Genomic DNA, 27,090 nt, shown 5'->3' on the forward strand with positions numbered 1-27,090 from the left:
TAGTTCAAACACATTTCATTAAAAGTATTTAAACATTTATGATTGACTACATCTTGATCTTCAGCTATTTAATCCAGTTTTTCTAAGAAACACGCAAGCTCTAAATTAACTTATGTCCTATTATACCTTAAGTCCTCTTTTTATTTCAAGACTTTCTAAAGAAAAATTAGCCTTATGGAAAACGGCAGTAAATTAAGATAAGTTTTGTTCCATTCCAGAATGTGCACCATGCATTTTTTTTGCAAGTCAAATATTTTATAAACTTGCAACACATTGCCTTTTGAAGTTTACTGAACTGAAATTGATGTTTGTATATGCATTATTGGGAACAGGTGAGTGATTGGAAGCAGTTAACAATTTGGAAGAGAATGTTAGTAATTTATGGACAACACAAATATCAAGGTATAGTGAGCAATTTAGGAAGTTATCTAAGATTACAACAAATCTTGATCAACTGAGCAAGTACAACCAAGCAATAGCAGATGGAGGTTAATAAGCAATCATAATACACGCTTTAGCAAGGTTTTTGCAACATCAGAACTCCATTTTCTATCTTGAGAAAATACATCTGCAAACATTTAAACAATGTAATGAGTTTTGCATCACTGACGTTCTGCTCTAGACTGGGAGATTAGCTGCTCTGTAGCATTTTCTTCTTCAGTGGGCCAGATTTAAATCTAAAGAAAATTATAGTAAATTCTGCACGTATAAATGTATAATTAAGATTTATTATTACAGTTATTAAACAAGTTAGTGTTTAAAAACAATGTACACAAGTCTATTATACCAAACAAAACAGTATTAAAGAGTGCAAATGAGAATAAGGTTAGATTTCAAGGCTAGGGAATGAGAAAACCTCAAAAATAAATCATTCCTTTTTTATTGCCTCTAATTCTGCTACTATCTGTGCAGCAGAGGGACGTTTTTGAGGATCTTCATTCGTGCAGACCAGGAACAGTTCAATAACTTCCTTGTATGAATTATCTAGTTCCTCCATGTTGAGTGCAGGTCGTGTTCCCAAAGCTGCATAATAAGCATCTTCATCGAAGCTATCCTCGCTGAAAGAATCTACAGTGGAGGAAAACCAAATTGTCATCTCAAAAACTATGAGCACACTATGAACATGAGCCAATAAATACTTTATAATCAGTAGGGAACTCCACCTTAATAGCATCTGATGAAAAAAAAATGACACAAAATAATAAATATTTCTTCAAATTGTTAGATATGGGAGTTTTGATCAAAGGAAAAATGGCTAGAGTCGTTTAGCACTTTTGTACAAGGGTGTTTATTAGGTGCGTCAAAAAGCAACCTTACAAAAATTAATGAAGAAATCTGCCGATATTTACTAGATATTTATCAGAAATCACAATAGCTTCATACTATTTTTGTCTAGTGTGAATTTCTGACAGCTCCTACCTTCTTTAATTATCCACAAAGTTAACTTAAGACTACACGTGAATCAGATTCACCACAATGTAATTACAATCATATTACAAAATAAACAAGTATCTACCTTAAATACAGTATACAAACATACATGTCCCCATTACTAAAATGGAAGTGTGTGCATGCATGTGTGAAGTGCATTTACTGAGCGCTCTCTGTCACACAGATACTACCCGAGAATACTTAGCATCTTTATTATTGAACAACTGTCCAGGACAATCCCACGATGAAAGTGAAATAAACCAGGTAGCCATAGGCATAATTATCACTCAAATACAGCTATCATACTCTTGTATGAGCACCAAGGTTATTAACATTACCTACTAAGGTAAAGGTATTAAATACTTAGAGAAATTGGTATTTATTACTTCATAGGTCACTAGGAAGAAACTTGATTTTTTTTCCTTCACTACATTACATGAACCACCCATGAAGGAGGAAAAATAAACAGGCTGCGATGTTTATTTACTATTCAGGAAAATGCAGAAAATTTGCAGACCAAGTCACAATATAGATCACTTCACAGAAGAGGAAATAAAACACTTAGAGGTGTAGATTCAACAAAGTGCTCCTGAACTGTCAATATTACACGATCAGGGCAACAAGATCAACACCGAGAAGTGGAAAGTATAGAACCTTAAGCATAAACAGATGAACTTTTCCCAGATAGACAGCATCTATGGTTTCTTCCTTAATTTTTCATAAAGTAAAAACATGAGATGAAGCAGATAATTTTGGGGAAAAGGAATGAATAGAAAAACTAAGTACAAATTCTCAGCAATTGAATGGTGTTTGAAGTGCAGGTGGAAGTATCTAAAATTTGAGACTAAATTTCAGGAGTGCGAGTGTGAAGGTATGGTTATAACAAAGCAGACATTTCAAGCAGCGTTCCCAAAGATGATGTGAAAGATTTCAATCAACAGCAGAACTCATAATAAGAATGTAGAGTTTAGATCAGTACACGATATTGAATACGACCATAAGATACAGAAGCAGAATTACACTATTTGGCCCATTCGTGTCTGCTCCGGTATTTCATCATGACTGATCCATTTTCCCTCTCAGCCCCAATCTCCTGCCTTCCTCTCCGTATTCCTTCATGTTCTGACTAATCAAGAATCTATCCACCTCTGCTTTAAATATACCCAATGAATCCACCAAATCCCAGATTCACCACCCTCTGGCTAAAGAAAGTCCCCCTCATCTCCATTCTGAAAGGACATCCTTCTACTCTGAGGTTGTGTTCTCTAGTCTTATGACTCTCCCACCATAGGAAACATCCTCTTCACATACACTGTATCAAGGGATTTCAACATTCGATAGGTTTCAATGAGATCACCCCTCATTCTGAATGCCAGTGTGTAGAGACCCAGAGCAATCAAACGCTCCTCATATCAATATCAATACTTGGAGTTATGATGTTGTGGCCATTACAGAGACTTGGATGCCTCAGGGGGCAGGAATGGTTATCCTAAGAGTGCCAGGCTACAGATGTTTCCAAAAGGAAGGCAAAAGAGGTGGGGCGTGGCACTGCTGATCAGAGATAGTGTCACGGCTGCAGAAGGAGGAAGTCATGGAGGGATTTGTGGATGGAAGTTAGGAACATAGAAACATAGAAAAGAGGTGCAGGAGTAGGCCATTTGGCCCTTCGAGCCTGCACCGCCATTTATTATGATCATGGCTGATCATCCAACTCAGAACCCTGCACCAGCCTTCCCTCCATACCCCCTGACCCCCGTAGCCACAAGGGCCATATCTAACTCCCTCTTAAATATAGCCAATGAACTGGCCTCAACAGTTTCCTGTGGCAGAGAATTCCACAGATTCACCACTCTCTGTGTGAAGAAGTTTTTCCTAATCTCGGTCCTAAAAGGCTTCCCCTCTATCCTCAAACTGTGACCCCTCGTTCTGGACTTCCCCAACATCGGGAACAATCTTCCTGCATCTAGCCTGTCCAATCCCTTTAGGATCTTATACGTTTCAATCAGATCCCCCCTCAATCTTCTAAATTCCAACGAGTACAAGCCGAGTTCATCCAGTCTTTCTTCATATGAAAGTCCTGCCATCCCAGGAATCAATCTGGTGAACCTTCTTTGTACTCCCTCTATGGCAAGGATGTCTTTCCTCAGATTAGGGGACCGAAACTGCACACAATACTCCAGGTGTGGTCTCACCAAGGCCTTGTACAACTGCAGTAGTACCTCCCTGCTCCTGTACTCGAATCCTCTCGCTATAAATGCCAGCATACCATTCGCCTTTTTAACAGAAAGGAGTTAAAGGTGTTTTTTTTTATATAGACCACCCAATAGTAACAGGGACATCAAGGAGCAGATAGGGAGACAGATTCTGGAAAGGTGTAATAATAACAGGGTTGTCATGATGGGAGATTTTAATTTCCCAAATATTGATTGGCATCTCCCGTGAGTGAGGGGATTAGATGGGGTGGAGTTTGTCAGGTGTGTTCTGGAAGGTTTCCTGACACAATATGTAGATAAGCCTTTAAGAGGAGAGGCTGTACTTGATCTGGTATTGGGAAATGAACCTGGTCAGGTGTCAGATCTCTCAGTGGGAGAGCATTTTGGAGATAGTGATCACAATTCTATCTCCTTTACTATAGCATTGGAGAGGGATAGGAACATACAAGTTAGGAAAGCGTTTAATTGGGGTAAGGGGAAATATGAGGCAATCAGGCAGGAACTTGGAAGCATAAATTGAAATCAGATGTTCTCAGGGAAATGTACAGCAGAAATGTGGCAAATGTTCAGGGGCTATTTGTGTGGACTTCTGCATAGGTATGTTCCAATGAGTTGAAAATCTAGTCAAGAAAATGTTCAAAAAACTAGGTAATGGTAGAGATCTAGAAGATTATAAGACTCGCAGGAAGGAGCTGAAGAATGAAATTAGGAGAGCCAGAAGGGGCCATGAGAAGGCTTTGGCAGGCAGGATTAAGGCATTCTACAAGTATGCTAAGAGCAAGAGGATAAGACGTGAGAGAATAGGACCAAACAAGTGTGACAGTAGAAAAGTGTGTATGGAACTGGAGGGGATAGCAGAGAGACTTAATTAATACTTTGCTTCAGTATTCACTACAGAAATGCATCTTGGCGATTGTAGGGATGGTTTACAGCAGACTGAAAAGCTTGAGCATGTAGATATTATGAAAGAGGATGTGCTGGACCTTTTGGAAAGCATCCAGTTGGATAAGTCACCGGGACTGGACGAGATGTACCCCAGGCTACTGTGGGAGACGAGGGAGGAGATTGCTGAGCCTCTGGCGATGATCTTTGCACCATCACACCATCAATAAGGACAGGAGAGGTTCCAGAGGATTGGAGGGTCCCAGTGACTTATCCAACTGGATGCTTTCCAAAAGGTCCAGCACATCCTCTTTCATATAAACTATGTCATCTCTATGTCAGTTCCATGTAAAAATGAAGGCAAACTAAAATTGAATCAAAAACATCTAGGTAATTTCTAGAGCAAGTACATGTTCAGCACAACATTGTGGGCCGAAGGGCCTGTATTGTGCTGCAGGTTTTCTATGTTTCTATATGATAAACTTTTCAATCCCTGAATCATTTTTGTGAACCTCCTTTGAACCCTCTGCAATGTCAGCACATCCTTTCTTGGATAAGGGGCCCTAAACTATTCAATACTCCAAGTTGGCCTCACAAGTGCTTTATATAAAGCTTCAATATTACATCCTTGCTTTTATATTCTATTCCCCTTGAAATGAATGCTAACATTGCATTTGCCTTCCTCACCACTGACTCGACCTGCAAATTAACCTTTAGAGAATCCTGCACAAGGACTCCGAAGCTCCTTTGCACCTCAGATTTTTGAATATTCTCTCCACTTAGACTATAGTCTATGCTTTTACTACTTCTACCAAACTGCATGACCATTCACTTCCCAACACTGTATTCAATCTGCCACTTCTTTGCCCGTTCTACTATCTGTCTAAGTTCTGCTGTAGCCTTCCTGCTTCCTCTAAACTACCTGCCTTTGTATTGTCTGCAAATTTAGCCACAAAGCCATCAATTCTGTCATCCAAATCATTGACGTACAATGCAAAAAGCAGTCCCAACACAGAAACTTGTGGAACACTAGTCACGGGCAGCCAACCAGAAAAGGCTCGTTTTATTCACACTCTTTGCCTCCTGCCAATTAGCCATTGCTCCATCCATGCTATTATTTTTCCTGTAATATCATGGACTCAACTTGTTAAGCATCCTCATGTGGTGTGGCACTTTGTTGAAGGCCTTCTGAAAATCCAAGTACATAACATCAACTGATTCTCCTTTGTCTATTCTGCTTGTTATTTCAACAGATTTGTCAGGCCACATTTTCCCTTGAAGAAATCATGCTTATTAGGGCCTATTTTATCATGTGCCTCCAAGTACCCCAAGACCTCATTCAACATCTTCCCAACCATGCCAGAATCAATTGATTATGGAGGCATTAGTAATGATTTTTCAAGAATTTTCAAGAATCTCTTCAGGCACCTCTTTCAGAACTCTGGGGTATACACCATCTGGTCCAGGTCACTTATGTACCTTCAGACCTTTCAGTTTCCCAAGAACCCTCTCCCTCATAATGGCAGTTATAATTAGTGTTTTGCTTTGTACATTAGATACATTACTTTCCAAAGCTATTTAATTTCACAGTACAATTTCCATTTTGATATTTGCATTGTTTAAATGCAATAGTTATTCTAATATTTAATTTTGATTGCCATTGCTGCAGACTTGAGAATTAGTTAAAACTGTTGCTACACAGAGCACAGGAAGTTTTTTTTAATAAAAAGAACTTCAAGACAACAAATTCAAATAAACCAAATGAACACCAATAAAATCTCCATTATTCATCATTAAAATGAGAAACACACCATTATACATGATTCAAAATGGCAAATGGCCTCTTAAGTTTACAAAAATCTGAAATTAACTTTTAACGAGCAAACTATTTTCAGTAATGAATTAATTCCCAACAGTTAAAATACTTTACTGAAGTATTTTTCTTAACAGATGACATAGTAAGATTATGTAATTCTGCAATCTATATACTACTGAAACTCTCATGCTCTGTTTGTGACCTCCAGTTAGCGCAAATGGTGCATTACAGTGGCACTTTTTTTGGCTAAATCGAATTAAAAGGCGCTAACTTACAGAATACAGGCAAAGTTCAGGGTTATAGATTCCTCTAAAACTGCTCATTTGCCAAAAATCAACAGGCTCGCTTTCACCTGGGACCTGATTGGCCATCATGGAAATCGGGACGCGACAACCCAACGCACGTGCACAGCCAGCCTCAGCAGCAACACCTACCGGAGCAAAAGGGCAGGGCAGCTCTATTTTGATGGGTCACATTCTGCTAATCACCATCAGCATGTGCAGGATTGGGACAGATCAAACTGCCACCCATCAATAAGAGATAATTGAATCTTATTGTAATGACATACTTCGAAACACCCATAAAATCCTTTGCTGCAGTCAAAGGACAGCGGTAACTATATCGCGTCCATTTAGGAGAGCGCCAACCACATCATCAAGAATAATCAGCATCCTTTGGTATTAGTGCTTCGTATCTTCTATCCAGCATTAGGGTAAAAAAAAATGGTCAGCCTAATTCTGCTGTGTGGAAAGGGAAGGGGGACATTATGGTCAAGAGATGATGCCAAACGTTGTCGGAAAGCGGCAAGGAGAGGGAGACAACAAGAATCAGATGAGGCTAGGGCTGCATGACTCCAGGAGCAAAGAGTCAGGACAAAAACAGATGAGAGAAGAAGAGACTGAGGAGGAGAGGCATGCACACCTCCAGGATCAGAGACAAACAACAAACAGCAGAAGAGCTGAACAGACGGTGGATGAAAGGGCTGCACGTCTCAGAATGACAAAAGCAGGCACAGGAGGAGGAGAAAGAGACAAAGGAGCTGAGAAATTCACATCTCCAGGATCAGAGACAAAGAACAAACAGCAGAAGAGATGAAGAGACAGGCGATGAAAGGACTGCACGTCTCCAGAAAGACAACGAGAGGCACGACGGTGGCAGATAAACCAGAAATGATGCCATCAAAAGTGTACTTCGTTAAATGAGGAGGAGCTATATTTGCCTTGCTACGTGTCGTTCTTCTTTATTAAACAGGTTTTCTACTTCAGTTTCCAAAGCAAAGTGATACCAATAGCATTCAGGAAAATTTAATGTTCATTCTGGTCACATCAGACTGCATTACCTTTCTCTCAAAGGGTGCCCCAGCAGGTCACCCCGTTGTCTTTCGTATCTAAAAATGCAGATCTTGTACACAATAAGAGGGCTGAGCAGAGTGGCGTGGATTTATAAAGAGAAAATCACGCTTGCCAAATCTTTTAGAGTTGCTTGAGGATGTAACTATTGGAGGACAAGAAGAAACATGTGGATGGGGTGTATTTGTATTTCTAGAAGGCTTTTGATAAGGTCCTGCACAGCAGCAAGGCAAGAGCACAGGGAATTGGTGGTAATGCATTGAAATCAATTAATAGACAAACCAAAGATTGGAAATGAATACACAGATTTCAGATTAGCTGGCTATGATGGTAGGGTAACCCAGATTAGCTGTTTAGTCTCCAGCTATTCACAATCTATAGCAAAAATTACATCGAAAATAGCTACAAGTTCTCCAACAATACTACTGCAATAACAAAGGATAAGAGGCTTAGATGGAACAGGAATAAACTACGTCAGTAGATGAGAACATTGCAGATGGAAAATAACGTGGGAAAATGAGAGTCTATTTTGACATGCGTAACAGAAAAGCAGTACTTGTTTAATGATGAAATTAAGCACAATTGATTGTTTAAAGGGACACAAGTAACTAAAGGCCAAAAAGTAATTGTGAAGAAACATGACACATTAACCTTTATTGAGAGTTTGATTACAGGAGTAATGTAAGCTTCTGCAATTGTACAGTGCACTTTAGAGGCTGCACCTGCAATACTGTGTATGATTCTGATTGTGTTATCAAAGAATAGATACATCTGTCATTGAAAGAGTGCTGTGAAGATTCTTTTGACTGGTTCCAGGAATGTTGGATTGGCCAAATGAAGAGAAATGCAGACAAACTATTTTCTTGAACATTTATTGACTGATCTCATTGAAACTTGCAAAATTAATGGATTTGACAAAGTAGATGCTAGGAGGACATTGCCCCTGACTGAAGAGTCCACGACTAAGGGCAAGGTTTGAGAATGGAAGTTAGTCATTTAAGATAGAGGTGAGAAATTTTCACTTTATGGGTGATAAATCCTTGGAAATCTGCCTTGCAAAGCTATGGAGACTTGTTCATGGTGTTCTTTCAAAGCTGATTGACAGATTGTTGGGCATTATTGAATTAATATATTTGGGTATAGTACTAGAAAAAAAGATTTGAGGAAAAAGATTTGGGTCATGATCTTCATAAATAGTGTAGCAGGCTCAAAATGAATGTATGGCCTATACTTGCTCCTGTCTCTCAGCTCTAATTGAAGGAATTGCCTTTGGCTTTATTGAAACATGTAACACAAGATTTAAAAAAGCAATAAAGATCATTAAGATGCTGATATTAATTGAAGGTGGAATCCTCATCTGGAAGACGCTGTTACTTCAATGCTGTGATTAATATCTACTATTTCCAGTCAGGTAAAAAGTGTTCTGTATGCTTCATTTCTTCAGTATTAGAACAGGGCCTGTGCTTGCTTTGTTTGGAGTAGAATATGAATTTATAATTTCCTAATTCAGAGGCATTAGCAAATGAGCCAAAATGACTACATTAAACTATTGATATAGAAAATTTCCCTCCATTTAATTCCCCCTAAAAAAAAAAGGAAACAAGACCTTGTCACTAATTGACAATCAATTCATTGAAAAGGCCGAATTATCCCACCCAGTTAAAAGAATGCAGAATTGAAAACTTACCTTCAGAAAAATTTATATGAGGCATAGAAAGAGTCATCATTTCCCACACGGTAAGGCCATAGGCAAAGATGTCCGATTTGTCTGTAATTGGATCACTTTCTTCCAGAGCCTCTCTTGGCTTCCATGGCTCAGTGCCAATGTATGTCGCAGTTGGATCACTCACTAAAAAATAAATTGACAATGCAATGATCAAACTTGACAGAGTGAGCATTCAAAATACAAGGACAAAGCTGGTAATCTAAAGTACCAAATTATTATTTTTTTTAAAGCTTACTGTCATGTTTACAAAGATAGATCAGCCAGCCTCAGGAAAGAATGTTACTGCAGATTTTCCAATACCCATGCCATGCTGTTTGTTCTGATGCAGGGAGCCTGACCCCTTGTAACTCAATGGCCCAGTGTAGCATAGGGGTTGGGTACTAACAGTACAGACTAGATAACAAATAAATTACACCAAACACAGGCTGTCAAAACAGTTAGTGCAATTGGGGGCATTGAATGGTTGTGGACATCTTTGGATAAAATTTGGGATTTGAAATAAGATTTAAGATTAATATACAAGGCTGCTTTCATTTACAAAACTAAATATGTACATTGCAATGAAGTCAAATGAATGAACTTAAATAACCAACATATAGGATACCTCGCTACCTAGTCTGTCTCACGAGGCAAGCAACATCTTTCTATGTAGCTCAAGACTTCTACACACAAATGGGCTGATATCACCTTATTCATTTTCCTATATGCAAGCAGACACCTTCTAAGGAGTCACAAAATTGTGGATTGTCCCAGTATTAGTTTGGGAACCTCTGCTCAAATCATCAAGAACCTCGGGGAATAACTGAAGTTATTCACTGTTTTCAGTTGACCCAAGAGTATTCAACTTACGATTTTTAAACTTTCATTACCTCCACATTTTGCACTAAGTATTGCAAAGGAAGTTTTCTCTGTACAGGCATCTTGATTTTAAAACTACAGGAATCATGGAATTTACTCATTTTCTTTTGGGAACTACAATCATTTGAAAACCCATTTTGTGCCCCCCTGCTGAAAAAATGGTGCAGCACAGGGAAACAGCCAGAAGAACTAATGCTTTTCAGCTCTACCAACCCCAGTTCAATTTTATACAGACTGCACAAACTCTCCATGACCAACTGTGAATTCCAGGTTCCTCCGTATGTACAAAAAGATGTACAAGCTGATAGTTAATTGGCCACTGTCAAAAAGAAAGCCTGTTATATTATATTACTAATATGATCCTCAGAAATCATCCATTAGTAAATTTTTGATTCACTAATTAAAATTTGTAAAGCAGCAAATAGAATAAAATTAATAAATGATAAAGATGCAAATTATAGACTTTCAAAGACTGATGATTTCAACACCAAGTTAAGAAATTATTGTTAAATTACTGTTGTTTTGAAGGAATCTGAATAGGAACTAGCTATTAGCACACTGGCATTTTTATCTTCACCTACTGTAAACTTCCATTTATCTATTATTTATGAATTCAGCATTCTCATTCAATCAGAAAAGAAATCTAATAAATTATTAAATTCTTTCAAAAACAAATTTGAATTTTATTTTGCTTTACACAAAATGAGGTGAAAAGATCCTTCCAAGTTTATTTATGTTGATACATAAGGGTAGTGTAGTTGCACAGTGATTAGCTGCATCTTATTTGAAGATCCAGGACTTAGTGTGAGGGCTAGTAGTTATTGATTTTTTTTGTTGTTTTTTACATTAGCACTATTTAGCCTCAAAATACAACATTGCAGTGTAAAACATTGTTTGAATGAGCAATGCAATAATATATAGTTTGGCTATTTTAAAGGTTTGTGCCGTTTCATACTCTCATTTACTTCCATATACTGTAGCATGATCTGTCCAGATTTCGCACAAACGAAAGCTTTTCATTGTATGGTACAGGTGACCAAAACTGAATTCCAATGGATATCAGATTGCTGAGAGTAAACTACTTGTGGCTAAGGATATTAATTCTGATCATCATAGCTAAATAAAGTTCCTTATAAGTGGCCCTTGGAATTGCTCACAATGTTGATCAAAAGAAAAGTTTAGCATCTCTTTTCCAGATGGAGATTTTTCACAAGATGGATGAGATCTGATTTATTTGTACATTCTTATGCTAATCCAGGAGTAACTTCAACATTTTAGTACATAGCCACTTTAGATGAACAGTAAACTTTGAATTTGTCTTTGAGCCTATTATTAAAATAAACACCCCACAGAAATAAAGCAATAGCAGATGTCTGAACATTCCTTTCATTTTGATGGCAATATACTTTGGAATCAGTGGTAACACAAGAACACATTTCTTTTGAAACAAATCAGAATTATGAACACCGCTGACGACTAACACTTACAAATGGTGTTGCCCCTAGTGTTTTACTTTTTAAAGAATAAGAATTTTTTTAATAAGGTCATATACTATATTTCTGCTGTCCCCCACCAAAAAAAATTGACAGTGCTAACCATGAAACCCTCAGGACTGTTCCTTAGGAAAATTACAATCTTTTATTTTGCCATTTAGTTCATACCTTGGTCTTTATTACTGTCCACTAAGGAAATACTAACAGCTTCACAGTTCAGTGACAGCAATTTAAAAATCTAACTGATGCATCTTTGCACTAATCCTTGCAACTATGATACATTCAAATTGGTTTTACTGAAAACATAAGCACAAGAAAATTTGCTGATGCTGGAAATCCAGAGCAATGCACACAAAATGCTGTACGAACTCAGCAGGTTCTATGGAAATTAATAAGCAGTCGATGTTTTAGGCTGAGACCCTTCTCCAGGGAGGAGATGCCTGAATAAAAAGGTGGTAAAGGGGAAAGTGGCTAGCTAAAAGGAGATAGGTGAAGCCAGGTAGGTGGGAAAGGTAAAGGGCTGGACAAGAAAGAATCTGATAGGAGAGGAGAAAAGGGACAAGACCCAGGGTAAGTAATACGAAGCGAGGAGTGTTGAAAGGTCAGAATGGGGAATAGAGGAACATATAGTGGTTTCATAAGGTATCATTATATTGAGAATAAAATATATGCAAGTACAATCACTTATGTAAAATGAAGCATTTCAAATCTTAAAATGTGTTTGTTAATTTAGAACAGTACCTAAAGCTTGAACTATTTGATTTTAATAACCAAAAATTGGAAAATTGTATTTTCATATCTCTCTCTTTAGCCAAAACTATCCGCAGGCAATAATTTTGACCATGTATCAGATCTTAGGTAATGATTAAGTTTTTGGGACAAATGTCAAACTTTCAAAGGTTAGTCTGATCGCTAGTTGTTTTACATGGGAGGGCCAAGTGGCAGTCCAACCAGTTGGCTTGTAGTTAGCAATAGCTGAGGATCTAACCTGCAGTTCTCTGAGGACCTAACCTGTACGCAACACACTGATGCAGCTACAAAGAAGGCAAGAGAGCGGCTACGTTTCATTAGGAGTTGGAGAAGATTTGGTTTGTCAGCTAGAACACTCAAACTTCTGCAAGTGTGCTCTGGAGAGCATTCTTACTGACATCACCATCTGATATGGGAGCGGGGGAGGGTGGGGCTACTGAACAAGATCGAAACAGGTTGCAGACACTTATAAAACTAGTCAGCTCCATTATAGGTAGCAGCCTCTGTAGTATCCAAAACATCTTCAAGGAGTGGTGCCTTAGGAAGGCGGCATCCATCATTAAGGATCCCCTACTACCCATGCCCTCTTCACATCGTTACTGTTGGGAAGGTGGTACAAAAGTCTGAAAAGACTGAAGGATTACATACAGCAATTCAGGAACAGCTTCTTCCCCTCTGCCACCTGATTTCTAAATGGACATTGAACCCATGAACACTACCTCACTACTTTTTTATTTCTTGTATTTTGTACTACTTATTTTAACTTAACTATTTAACACATATATATTTAATGTAACCTTTTTCTATAAATATTTATCATATAGTTCATTGTACTGCTGCCGTAAAGTTAACAAGTTTCATGACATACGCCAATAATATTAAATCTGATTTTATCTAGCTCACAAGGATCTTCTTTACCAGATTCTACCCTCTTCAGAACAGTCCCTACAAATCTAGCACCAGCGTACTGAATGCAATATGCAGTGGCCAGAGTCAGCCAATATTTGGTGATACTCTTTGCAGTGTCAGTATCATATTCTGAAGTCACAGCTGCTAAAATAGCACAGCATATGTAAGCTAAAATATGAGTTATTATTATGTATATAATAATTACATACGATTTTCTCAATATTAAATGTCAAATGACACCTATAAAGTTGCTGATGAAACGATTGTTGGCAGATATTCAGGTGGTCACAAAAGGGCATACAGGAGAGAGATTTATCAGCTGGTTGAGTGGGGTTGCAGCAAGAACTTTACACTCAACTTCAGTAGGATCAAAGAAACGATAGTGGACTTCAGAAAGGGCAAGACGAGGGAACATACTCCAGTCCTCAGAGGGATCAGAATTTCAAGTTCCTGGGTGTTAATATCCCTGAGGATATATCCTGGACCCAAAAGATCAATGCAGCTACAAAGGCAGCACGACAGCAGCTATATTTCATTAGGAGTTTGAGGAGATTTGGTATGTCACCAGAAACACGTGCATATTTCTACAGATGAACTAGAGAGAGCATTCTAACTGCCTGCATCATTGCCTGGTATGGGGGTGGGAGGGGGGGAAGGAGAGGAGCTACTGCAAAGGATCGAAATAAGCTACAGAGAGTTGTAAAACCCCATCGCCCAGGTCATGCCTTGTTCTCATTGCTACCACCAGGAAGGAGGTACAGAATCCTAAAGGTGCACAAACTCAACGATTCAGGAACAGCTTCTAACCCTCTTCCATCTGATTTCTGAATGAACACTACCTCACTACCTTTTTATTTCTATTTTTGTACGACTTACTTAATTTAACAATTTAATAAATGTATATATACACAACTTACTGCAGTTCATGTTTTTATTGTTATTATGTATTGCTGCTGTAAAGACAACAAATTTCATGACGTATACTGGTGATATTAAACCCGATTCCGATCTACATTTCCAGTTTACTCTGCAGATTTATATGCACTAATTATATAAATATCTCAGGAATACTTTTTGTAATAAATGACACTGTGGCACAAAGAATGAATTACAAAATTTTAATGTTAACATGACTTTGAATTTGCAGGTATTGTAATTACTGATTGAAACAGACTGTATGTTTTGACCAATTTTTTTTTAAAATAACAGAATGACAATATTTTGAGAAGTCTAAAACCAAAGAAATGTCCCCAAGTGAAATTGAAAAGAGAAACTGAAAAATTCCAACCCTGTCAAGACAGTCCTAATGAAACAAATCTACAAGTATACCATTGTCACATACCTTGCATGTTCTCGTCCAAATCAAGTGAAACACCTACATCGCAGATCTTAATCGTCTCAAAGTTTCCTTTAATGACTATATTGGAAGATTTGATATCTCCATGCAATAATTTCTTCTCATTGTGTAGGTACTAAAAATTTTAAAAATCAAGTTATTAAATGTTTGAATGTTAGAATTCTATATAAAAAACAATTTACATATTGGTCTTTGAATCCAGTCTTTCTACACAATGCTCTTGGGTGAATTAAAAACTAGTTTTAAAAAAAGCACATTTTATTCTGTTTCATTTCCATCCCACATGTAGGCAGCTCTAAATGCGAAATGTTTGAAGTAAAAACGCTATTGTAATTTGTTTTAAGTCAAAAATGAGTAAGCATGAAAATTTCCTAATCTTGATGTCAGGATAAAAGTCCATATTTGCCACCTGAACCATATCAAGTTGTTCAAAGCAGCAAAGATAGACGATCACATTTTGAGGAATGCCAGATGCTTGTAATTGAACTAAAGCAAATTATGGCAAAATAAAATACACCTATTGGCCAATTGTTATGATTATAAGACAGAATCTATCCATTAAATCAATCTGAAATTAACAGGAGCCATGACATTACCACAAATCAATATTCTAATAATCCAGCACCATCAGGACTTTGGTTGCGTTGAATCTGCAAATTTTCTGGACTACCTGATTTTATTTCTATTACTCTCATACGGTTCTATTTCATCTTTAAAAAACTATGTTAGACAGTATTATAATAATTGAGTGAACTCGGATTTTAAAAGAACACAATGAGATTCAGTTTGCAAGTTTCAGCTCATCAAACAAGCTCAGTTTCAGTTCTGGCCTTAGACTCAGCCCAAGTACACTTCACACCCCAGATCTGGCTCCAGACTGACCCATAATCCTGACCATGGCATGTCTTGCAAAGATGTAAGTCCACAGATAACAGGACCTAGTCTCCTAATAGATGAACCAGATATCAAGCCATCAGAACTTCTGAAATTTAGGAAACTGGATTTTTACCTCGGGATACAGAATGTGCTACTACTGGTAAGGGATGTCATGGTTAAGGAGGATGGGAGAGTAGAGGCAGACTGCACAACAAAGCTGACCAGTTGGGACTGATGCCATACAACAACAATCTCATATTGAACTGACAACAACTAGGAAAGAGGATCAAATTTTCCTCTTGTAGATTCACATTGCAGAGATGAATTAGGAGATCAAAATGTTGACATATAATCAATATCAGAAATAACATTAGACAGTGGATTCCAGTTAATTGGGACACATTGAGACCAGAACATTTTGGCCCAATTAAGTGGCTGTCCCAATTAGCCAAAGCTTCATGAAAATAGTTGGAAAGATATATAAACGACAAACTACCATTTAACTGAGTAACAAATTATGCATTTAAATGAAATATAGAACAGTCTCAATGCTACTTAATGTTGTTGCTGTTGTGGAACGTCGTCGAGTCATGGCGACCTAATGGATAGCGTATTTATCCATCAATTTTTGCGGCAGGACACGGGGAAGTAGATTGGCAGCCCTTTCTTCCACACAGATACCGCTGCTGCCCAGGTTGGGACCCGACCGGATTCAAACTCAAGACCATCCGCCTCAAAGTCAAGTGGTGATGCCACTACAGCACCAGCCAACACAATCAATGCCACTACAATACCATAAAACTGTGTATTAGTTCCTAATCATTATTCATGCAGTGTACACTGTCGGATAGGGTATCCAGGGAAGGGTAGCACCTCCGGTGAAGGGGCTTGTGGTGTCCACAGGGGGAGTTCACTCACCTTTGGTCCCCACTGGGCACTCAGTTTTCACCTCTGGCTCCAAGTAGCCACATGCTTGTGATAGCAGCCAGACCCCAGTACACCACGTCAAATGGCGGGCTAAACCAGGTGAGGGTAGTGACAGCCTCATACCCCGGTGACACTGGGACAGGCCTGTCCTACCATGTGAAGTCAGCTCTAGATCAAATGGCCAAGAAGGTAGTTTTGCAGTGCAAAAGGCATGATAAGGGAAAAGTAGTAGTGATGGTTACCCACTTCAACCAAAGACCCCAGTTTGTGATGACTACTTGTACCATTGAACCCAGACTTCCAAGGTCGAGAGAGTGGAACTATCCCAGTGCAACACCTTTTCCACTTTAAAAACTCTCCCACACAGGTTTCACTGTCTTTCTTGGATATAGCAGACAACCAACAGACTGTTGTGTTCCTTCGATTGACTGTAAATGAACAAAATGAGCTCAGACACCTTGTGCAGAAATGGACTGCCTTCATACAATACATTTGACAATTGCATTTTCCAAATCTTCATTTTTATTGTAACAGTCAAGATGACTGTTGATACTGCACCTTCAAACTCTTCGTAGTTCCAAACTACTTGAAATAATGAAATTGTTTTGTTTTCAGTCCTGCTATTTCTGGCACCTCCAAGACTGAATACTTGAATCTGCAGTAAGCAAAACAATTCTAAATTGTCTTGCTGCTTATTTCCCGCTAACTATGAGTGACAAAAATCACTGCTTTTTGAATACAAACAAGTGATGCTATTTAAAAACTGCTTGCTCTAAGCATGACGTAGTGCCTAACAGCCACACAAGTTCACGTGAATGATCCTGTTTGTCAAGTCTCCTGTCCCAAGTGGCATACTATCTGGTGTACACCCCAGGGTTCTGAAAGAGGTGGCTGAAGTGATCGTGGAGGCATTAGTAATGATATTTCAAGAATCACCAGGTTCTGGAATGGTTCCAGAAGATTGGAAAATTGCAAATGTCACTCCACCCTTCAAGAAGGGAGAGAGGCAGAAGAAAAGAAACTATAGCCCAGATAGTCTGACCTCAGTGGTTGGGAGGATGTTGAGGATATTAAGGACGAGGTCTCAGGGTATTTGGAGGCACATGATAAAATAGGCCGTAGTCACCATGGTTTCAAGGGGATTCTTTGAAGAAGGAGCAAGCAGGATAGACAAAGGAGAATCTGTTGACTTCGTGTACTTGGATTTTCAGGCCTTTAACAAGGTACCACACATGAGGCTGCGAGCCCATGGTACTACAGGAAAGGTTCTAGCAAGCATAAAGCAGTGGCTGATTGGCAGGAAGCAAAGAGGGGGAATAAAGGGATTCTTTTCTAACTGGCTTCCATAACTAGTGGGATCCACAGGGGTCTGTGTTGGGACTGATTCCTTTTACGCTATGCGTCAATGATTTGGATGATGGAATTGATGGCTTTGTTGCAGTTTGTAGATGGTATGAAAATAGATGGAGGGGCAGGTAGCTTTGAGTGGTTAGAGAAGGACTTAGACAGATTAGGAGAATGGACAAAAAAATGAAAGCGTTGACTATTTCCTAAATGGAGAGAAAATACAAAAAACTGTGGTGCAAAGGGACTTGGGAGTCTTTCTGCAGGATTTCCTAAAGGTTAAATTGCAGGTTGAGACTGTGGTGAGGAAGGGAAATGTAATGTTAGCATATTGGACTAGAATATAAAAGCAAGGATGTAATGTTGAAATTTTATAGGGCACTGCTGGGAGTATTGTGAGCAGGTTTGGGCCACTTATCATGTGTCTGTTTGATGGCTCTGGGCTGTATTCACTCGAATTTAGAAGAATGAGGGTTGACCTCATTGAAACCTATCAAATGGTGAAAGGTCTTTATAGAACGGATATGGAGAGGATGTTTCCTACGTCACGTCCTTTTCAAGGCGGTTAGTTCACCTTTGGTCCCCACCTTGCACTCAGCTCTCACCTGTGGCTCCCCATAACTGTTTGCATGCGACAGCAACCACACCCCGGGCAACGGCTTCGACAAGCCAGCTACACCAGGTGAGGGTAGCCGACAGGTCTCAAACCGTTGATAGGGAGATGTCTATCCCAGCACGTGAAGATAGACTCCGGCGGATTGAGCATATGAGACCAATGGAAGGTCCAATGGTCAAAAAGGCGGTCTCTGCAAGCATCGTGGAAGGTGTAGAGCAGGACAAGACATAGAAGACGTCCTGGTCATCCACTGCGCCTAGTCCCATCTCCAGCCGTCTCGACTCTGTCTTGCCACTGGATCCAGATGGGAATTGGGAAGAGAGAGTGAGGCTGATGCTGCGCAACTCTCCCTCACTTAAATCCAAATCAAGCGCTAGTCTCGACACCAATGGTGTCGAGGTCTTCATCGACGACGACAGACGAACGCGGTGGGAGAGTCTGACACCAGAGGACAGAGCCTCAGAATAGAGGGGCATCCTTTTAAAATGGAGATGAGGAAGAACTTCATTAGCCAGAGAGTGGTGAATCTATGGAATTCTTTGCCACAGGCAGCTGTGGAGGCCAAGTCTTTATGTATATTTAAGACAGATTCTTGATTGGCCAGGGCATGACGGGATATGGGGAGAAGGCAGGAGATTGGGGGTGGGAGGAAAATTGGATCAGCCAAGATGAAATGGTGGAGCAGACTCGATGAGCCAAATGGCCTAATTCTGCCCCTACATCTTATGGTCTTAATGCCTCATAATGATGATGGCTGCAGATTGCATAAAAACTCCCGAAGGGAATTGGATAAATATTTTCCTTGGAAAAGAAATGGAGAGTGGAGATGGGCTGAATGATTTCCTGTACCTCATCACTTTGATTCAGTACCACAGTAAGATTTCGATTCAATTAATTAACCCAGTCCCATAGCTACTACAACACTGTACCTTCAATCCATAGGCCACATGCAAGGCCACTTTGAAGATGGTAGAGGCAGGAAAAGGCCCTTTGCCACTTTCACTCCTTTCTTCTATCAGATCATTCAAAGACTTCTCTCCTCCATACTCCATAGCCAGACATGGTGTTCCATCATTTGCTTCAGTAAAAGCTCGATAACCTGCAAACAAAATTTGAGTGAAAGTATAAATCTATAAAACCCGAATACATAGCAATTCCTATAATTTTAAGAAAAGTCAATCTGAAACTGAAGAATTACCTAAACTTGATAAATAATAGCATAAGTAAATGGGAACATTGTGAGCACATTTATTAAACAATAACTAATATCAAAGGACACCTAAAGATACCTTACAGATGTAGTCCCTGTAACTTACACAAACACAGCACTATCAATGTCCTGCCGACAGATAACAAGTTAAGCTACTTGTATTGGCAAAATTCTGGCAAGAAAACTGAAGCATTATTTAGTTCTGTCTGTGGAATTCAACCTTTTACATACTCTTAACTCAGCTGACTAGTTTACCTGCTCATGTTCCATCCAAAAGGCCAAAAAACACATTATATTTTGTATTCCTAGAGGATAATTTTTTTTTAGATTTAGAGATACAGTGTGGATTAGGCCATTCTGGCCCTTCAAGTCACACCGCCCAGCAAACCCTGATTTAACCCTGACCCAATCACAGGACAATTTACAATGTCCAATGAACCCACCCGTTACGTCTTGCTACCGGAGGCATTTCATTTTTCTATTTTTTTTTTTAATAGTGTTTGGTCAAGTATATTCTATACTTCCAGGATATACATATAAACCTACCAACAATATTAGGATGCTCAAGATGTTTCAGACGCTTCGCTTCATCCTGAAGTCTCTTCAGGTAAATACCTTGCTGCTTCACATTACACTGGGTATTAATCTTTTTCACAGCCCATGGAGAATTTGATGTACCTGTGGGGGATCTAAGTACAAAACACTTGATGAAAACAATATCTCAACACCACAGCTTTATATTCCATCTCCAATAATATTGAAAATGTCCAAACTCATGTAATTTTCAGTGTTAGGAATCCCATATATTTTCATAGACACCAAATTTATGAAAATTCTAAAGGGCAGCTTACTGTTATCACTAAACTCAAGCCTTGGGAGTTCTTACATACATTAAAAATGTTGGGGGAGAATTAATTAATTTTGTTAAAGCAGTATTGAAATTAATGAAATTGATAGTATTTACAGGCTGAATTTTATGTAATGTGGCCAAATATTGTCATGAAATTAATAAAAGCTTAGTTATGTTTATACACTGAAAAAGCATCTTAACAGACATTAAAAATCACAAAGGGTGTAAGCAGTAAAGATAAAAAGAAATTATTCCCATTTGTGGAGGAGTCAAGAATCAATATGAAGGTATTTAGATAAAAGGGAAAAAAAGTGGGAACTGAATTGTTCTTACATTAAAATAAAATATTGGAAATAACTCAGCTGGTCAGGCAGCATCAGTGCAAAGAGAAGCAGTTAATGCACCAAAGATCCTTCACAGGAATAGAGTTGTACAAATTCAACACGTCACGTGCTGTAAACCTTCTGAATTAAGAGCCTGAATAGATCTGAAAATCACTCAAGGACATCAAGAAACTTGGGACTCCCATACAATCATTTTGTTGTAAAATGTGTCTCAGAACCTGCAATCAGTCGGAATCATACTTCATTCAGTTTTAGAAAAAGTGATTGCAAAGGCAAGATACAAGTCTCAGGTAACTGGAAACAAGCTGAATTAACTTAAATATTGTTGTTTTCTTAGATTTTATTTTTAGATAATTTAATTAAGTTTTGAACATTTCTGATTTTCTCTAACAGTTCTGACTTGATTGAAAATGCTCTGTGGAGCTTAAAACCTTCCAGTGGAATGCCCCATCCATAAATGCTTTGCAGCCAGTTAAGCCACACCTCCAGAAATATGGGCTGTCAAAACTGCCAGACTTTGACTTCACTGGTCAGGTTGATGGTTAGGATCCAGTGCAGGCCGAGCACAATCACAGCATGAGAGGAACAATGATTGCAGGCAATTTGTCACTTACAAAAAATTCTGAGCTGGGATTTCTTTACCAGTTATTAAAGTAATTAATAAAAACCTATATATTAAATTTAGAACACGTGATCCACAAGTAGGATGGCAATGGACAAATTACATTCTTTGAGGAATGAGATCCATGATCAATAATATTGACAAATATAAAATTCACAGATTTTGGATAGTGACCAACAGAAGGCGAATGAACAACATTGTCACCTAGACAACTGCTGGGTCATATTTTAACTAAACTGGTAATCAAGTTGAAAAAAATGAAACAGGATTACTATTACTGATTATTCACCAGAAATATTAACAATGGTACATGGATAGTATTGTAATATTTCTTTAGGAGATTTACAAGAAGACTAAAATAGTTTTAGTAGTTTTAAATCTGATATACTCATTGATATGTACTATTCAACTACAACAGTACTGACAAATGCAAACGTATATTTCAGGGTCCTAACACAATACATCAAAAAAAAGTTGTAGAATTAGGCAATAGCACACATTTCTGAATGGGCAAATTTGCATGGACAGAATCAACTATGATAAAAGTGCAAACAATTTATTTTATTTGTGACAAAGTTATTCTTTCAGTCATTATTCAAAGACAATCTCCTGTTATGAAGCATTTTCGATGAAATAATAATAAACATATTGATATGCTCTACTGCAGATGCATTGAGCAGTGCATCATGGATTCCCTTGGCACAATTTGAAGACATAATAGACATTAAGGTGTATTAGAGAATTGGACTTGTAAGTATAAAGTTCAATGCAGAAGCACACTTAACCAATTTCCCCTGGGATCGATAAAGTATGACTATGACTAAATAGAAGCTTTTAAGATTTCTTATACAGTATTTGATCAGTTAAACCCTAAAATCAGTCATAGTCAGAGTACTACAGCACAGACTCTGTGGCCCATTTAGTAGACATGTTGAACTGTTTTTCTACCTAGTCTCATTGGCTTGAGTCCATGCCAACCATCAAATATTCAGTTATATTAATCCTACTCTAACCTATTTTATTCTTTCCAGATTACCATCAACTCTCCCCACAAAACCCAAGGACATGGGTTAAGGGTAAGAGGGGAAAAGTTTAAAGGGAACATTAGGGGGGGCTTCTTCACACAGAGAGTGATGGGAGTATGGAATGAGCTGCCAGATGAGGTGGTAAATGCGGGTTCTTTTTTAACATTTAAGAATAAATTGGACAGGTACATGGATGGGAGGGGTATGGAGGGATATGGTCCGTGTGCAGGTCAGTGGGACTAGGCAGAAAATGGTTCGGCACAGCCAAGAAGGGCCAAAAGGCCTGTTTCTGTGCTGTAGTTTCTATGGTTTCTATTTTACCATTCACCTACGTATTTACAAAGATTAATCAAACCTATTAATCTCTGCATTTTCGGGAAAGGGGAGAACGGGAGCACCCCGGGAAAGCCAATGTGGTCACAAGGAAAGCGTGCAAATTCCAAATGCCACTCAGGAATAGGACTGAACGCGAGTCACTGGAGCAATGAAGCAGCAACTCCCAACTGTTGCGGCCCTTTAATTAGGTGTGAAAATGAAAGGATCTCACTGAAATTAGTTGTCTGGGATGTTGTATGCTCCCTCTACTGGCCTACTTCTGCTCCTATATGTTATAGTCTACTGTTTGGGAATGGCCTTCTGTGCATTCCCATCATAAGCACTGCGTACATGCATTCCATTTGCCGCTACTCTGTACTGGAGTGATCTTTGTGAGCATCAAACTGCATCAGGCAAACTTCCAAAAATAACTTAATCTTATACAATAAAATAAGTACAACCCGATCAGCTAGATCATTCCATCCCATTCTCCTGCAATGCCAACTAACCTGTTTCCAAATAAAGTACAAATTAAAACCAAATTTCCACAAGTGTTTACTAATCTGTGATTTATTATCCCTTTCTAAACCATAACCTCTTTTTAAGCATCACCCAAGTTATTTTAATTAGAAAAACTGACCAACATTTATGTTTGCTCAAATCTGTATCAGAATCATACTCAATATATTATATACAGTTTGTTATTTTCTATTGTATAGTCTGGATTTCTGAACGATTTTATTTATGTACTGGCAGCAACCCACAATGACTGGTAGTGAGAAACATCAAGAACTGTCATCTTCCTCAAAGACATTCCAGCAAAGTAATAATATATTTCCATTAATAATCAATATTTATTGAAAATCATACACATACAATTCAGTTAGGAAAAGACTCAAAGTGCTCATCTTATTTACCTCAAGACAATGATTAAAGTGAAACATGTAACAAAGGTTAGTTATTTACAGTAATGACCTGAATAAATAACGAGCAGTTGGAGAGCACAGACAAGGAAGTCTCATGTAAAACTAGGATAAAGATGTCATAAAATCCTTCACCTCTTTATTCTGTTGGAGACTATCCCATGATTGGCTGACTCTGTTAGATACGAGTCAGCTAGAATGATGGAATGGTGATTCTGCTCCTATCTCTTATGGTCTTAATTTCTACAAAAATAAACTGAACACAATAGCAAGGAGAACATTTATAAAGCAGCCCCCATTTAGAAGAACAATTAGATTTGAATCCTGTATTATTTCTTTTAGGGAGTTTTCATTGTGTACTTCCCCAAACTATCTTTCAACTTTTTCATTTACTGACCTTTTCATAAGATACACATTAACTCCAGTACCGTAGCCCAGCTTCTTCATGAAGGGAGAAGCAGGAATGACCAGGGAAGTGCGATTCTCATTACTAGAATCTGTAAATAGACCAAAGTTAAACAAAATAGCACAGTTTATTCAGGAATATAACATTATACTCAACTGTCAGCTTAAATTCTCATACGTAACTGCAGAAACCAATACTGCATTAATTATTAGTGTGTCATGTGGAGTTTGCATGGATGCACTAAATGGGAGTCCAATGGTGGAGCAAACTGACGAATTTGGCCTTCAGTCTGCAAGTCCCAATGCTTCTGCATTTCATAGTTCAAGCAGAGGTCCGGACTCAATTAAATTTCAGTAATTGAATGAGATTAGCAAAACCTACTTATTTTGTCAACATTACTGATTTTATAACTAATTGTTGTATGATTTCAATTTACGAATTAGAGGTGGACGGTCTAAAGCTGGTGCATTTTAAAAGTCCTGGTTATGCGATCACTGACACCAGGCAGATAAGCCCCGACAAGTATTGATAATGGCTGGGGTCATCCATCCTGTAAGGGCACCATCCAGAAGAAAGCAATGGCAAACCACTTATGTAGAAAAATTTGCTGGTTTCAATCATGGTCAAGGATAAGACCATGATAGTCAACGGCATAACACACAGCAACTAATGATGACGATGAAAAGGCAACTGTACAAGTTGTACCCACGTTACAAATGCCTCCTTTTATGAATGATAGAAACTAATTTCACCTCTCTCTCCACATTTAGTGAGTTTTAAAAAATCAGTTTTGTGTGTTTTTCATCATTACAACGTGTTATCATTTCAGAGGGTTGTCCTGGGCCCAGCACGCACGTGCAATTGTGAAGAAAGCACAGCATTAAGAGCTTGTGAAGATTCAGCATGACATCCAAGACTTTGACAAACTTCTATAGATACATGGTGGAGAGTGTATTGACAGGCTGCATCACAACCTGGTATGGAAACGCCAATGCCCTTGAACAGAAAATCCCACAAAATGTAGTGGATATGCTAAGTCCATCACAGATACAGTCCTCTCCACCACTGAGCACATCGACAAGGAGTACCGTCACAGCAAAGAAGCATCTATTATCAGAGACCCACTCCACCTAGGTCATGCTCTCTTCTCGAAGGTATATGAACCTTAGATCTCACACTACCAGGTTCAGAAAGTTATTACCCCTCAATTGTGATGCTCTTAAACCAGAAGTGATAATTTCACTCAACTTCACTTCCTTCAGTACTGAACTATTCCCACAATCTATGGACTCACTTTCAAGGACTTTTCAGCTCATGTTAATATTTATTGCTTATTTATTATTATTTCCCCCCCCCCACCTTTATTTGTACATTTCGCTGTCCTTCACACACTGGTTGTCTGCCCTGTTTGTTGGTGCAGTCTTTCTTTGATTCTATTATGGTTATTGGCTATGCCCACAAGACAATGAATCTCAGAGCTGAATATGGTAACATGTATGTACTTCAATAATAAATTTACATTGAGATTGTTCAATGTCATTTCTTGTTCACAAGTGTAAGAATGAAATAATTGTTACTCTGGACCTGATACAGCACAAAAGAAAAACCCACAAAGAATAAACACAATAATAATAAAACAAAAACACAATACAAATAGCTTACATAGACTGACCACATGTCCATAAAGTGACACGAAGCTGTACATAAAGTAACCAACAGGAAATAATAAGAGTAGAGGTAATAATCAGCCTTACTGTTTTGGAAAAGTAACTGCTTTTGAGTCTGGGGTGGATGCAATGTAACCTCCTCCCCGATGGAAGTGCGACCAGTCCACGAGCAGGGTGGGTGGGATCCTTCATGTCACTGGCCCTTTCCAGTACCTTTCTGTATTATTGTCCTTGACAGTAGGTAGTCTGGTGCCAGCGACGTGTTAGTCAGTTATGACTACTGGTCGTAGAGTTTTCCTGTTTGCCACAGTGCAGTTTGTTTCTGTACCAGTGATGCAGCTTGTTAGGATAACTGTGGAGTTATGGTTACCATAACCAGCAAGTCTTGTGCAATTTCCCAAACATGAACTAATGAGCATCTATAAAATGGAATCCACTCGCACGTCAGGACAGCCTTCTTGAAAGCCATGATTTACCAGCTGATAATTCCAGATGAAAACTGGGATTAAAAGCAGTAATTCTCTATTCACCAGATTTATTCACTGTAGTGTCAAAGAACAACTTCCTGCATTTTGTGATCAAGACTTCAGTTGGAGCTCAAAGATAATTCACTTAAACGCAGAAGGAAAACACTGACACCAGGAAATTCAAGCAACACACACAATAAATGCCGGTGAACGCAGCAGGCCAGGCAGCATCTATAGGAAGAGGTACAGTCGACATTTCGGGTCGAGACCCTTCGTCAGGACTGACTTACATTACACTGCCCCTTGTCTAATTAAAAACCCATCCAATAACCTGCTAATTCATACCTGCCTTGTACTTCTTACGTTCCTGCTGGCAAGGAGATTTGAAAAGGTTATCTTTATCCATACTTGCGATTCCAGACTCCGCCAGACAAGATTCTGAGAGGGAAGACAGCAACAATAGCTTAGAGAAGTTACACGGAAGGATTTTGGCAATGGTGACTCCCTGCCCCCTCAAGTCCCGCACCGCCCCTGCCCCCGATAATTCCGCTCCCCATCTCCGTCTCCGTCCCCGTCCCCGCCGACCTGACCCGTTTTCCCCACCCTCAGCCGCGGACTCTCCCGGTGATCGCTCGCCGTCGCTTTCGAGCGCGCAGCCACCGCTCACAGTTTGAAAGCCCCGGTGCACCACGGGAACGAGCCGGAGAAACCGGC

At 38.9% G+C, this 27,090-nt stretch overlaps 1 protein-coding gene across 2 annotated transcripts; it reads right to left on the reverse strand.

The window, feature by feature from the left end:
- Positions 1 to 32: 32 nt before the first annotated feature.
- On the reverse strand, positions 33 to 27,090 carry pbk (PDZ binding kinase). 2 transcript variants are annotated; one of them, XM_063070110.1, is made up of 8 exons: positions 27,044 to 27,090; positions 26,722 to 26,814; positions 24,234 to 24,333; positions 20,304 to 20,446; positions 19,477 to 19,646; positions 14,770 to 14,899; positions 9,379 to 9,540; positions 33 to 1,068 (listed from the first exon to the last, which is right to left on the reverse strand). In XM_063070110.1, the coding sequence occupies exons 2-8, from the start codon at positions 26,780 to 26,782 to the stop codon at positions 869 to 871; spliced, it is 966 nt and encodes a 321-aa protein (XP_062926180.1). In that variant the 5' UTR covers positions 26,783 to 26,814; positions 27,044 to 27,090; the 3' UTR covers positions 33 to 868. The 2 variants fall into 2 exon arrangements, with proteins under 2 accessions (XP_062926180.1, XP_062926179.1); XM_063070109.1 differs by having other exon boundaries at positions 34 to 1,068; positions 26,980 to 27,047.

The sequence above is a fragment of the Mobula hypostoma genome, chromosome 2 (genome assembly GCF_963921235.1).
Source record: "Mobula hypostoma chromosome 2, sMobHyp1.1, whole genome shotgun sequence".
NCBI classification, from domain to species: Eukaryota; Metazoa; Chordata; class Chondrichthyes; order Myliobatiformes; family Myliobatidae; genus Mobula; species Mobula hypostoma.

Bases quoted from the DNA above. Each gene is read 5' to 3' on its own strand.
- pbk (XM_063070110.1), bottom strand. From the start codon at position 26,782: ATGGATAAAGATAACCTTTTCAAATCTCCTTGCCAGCAGGAACGTAAG. The intron at 24,334-26,721 runs GTATGAATTAGC...GTCTATTTACAG, and splicing joins ACGTAAGAAGTACAAGGCAG to ATTCTAGTAATGAGAATCGC. The intron at 20,447-24,233 runs GTCAGTAAATGA...TTTTGTACTTAG, and splicing joins AATGTGTATCTTATGAAAAG to ATCCCCCACAGGTACATCAA.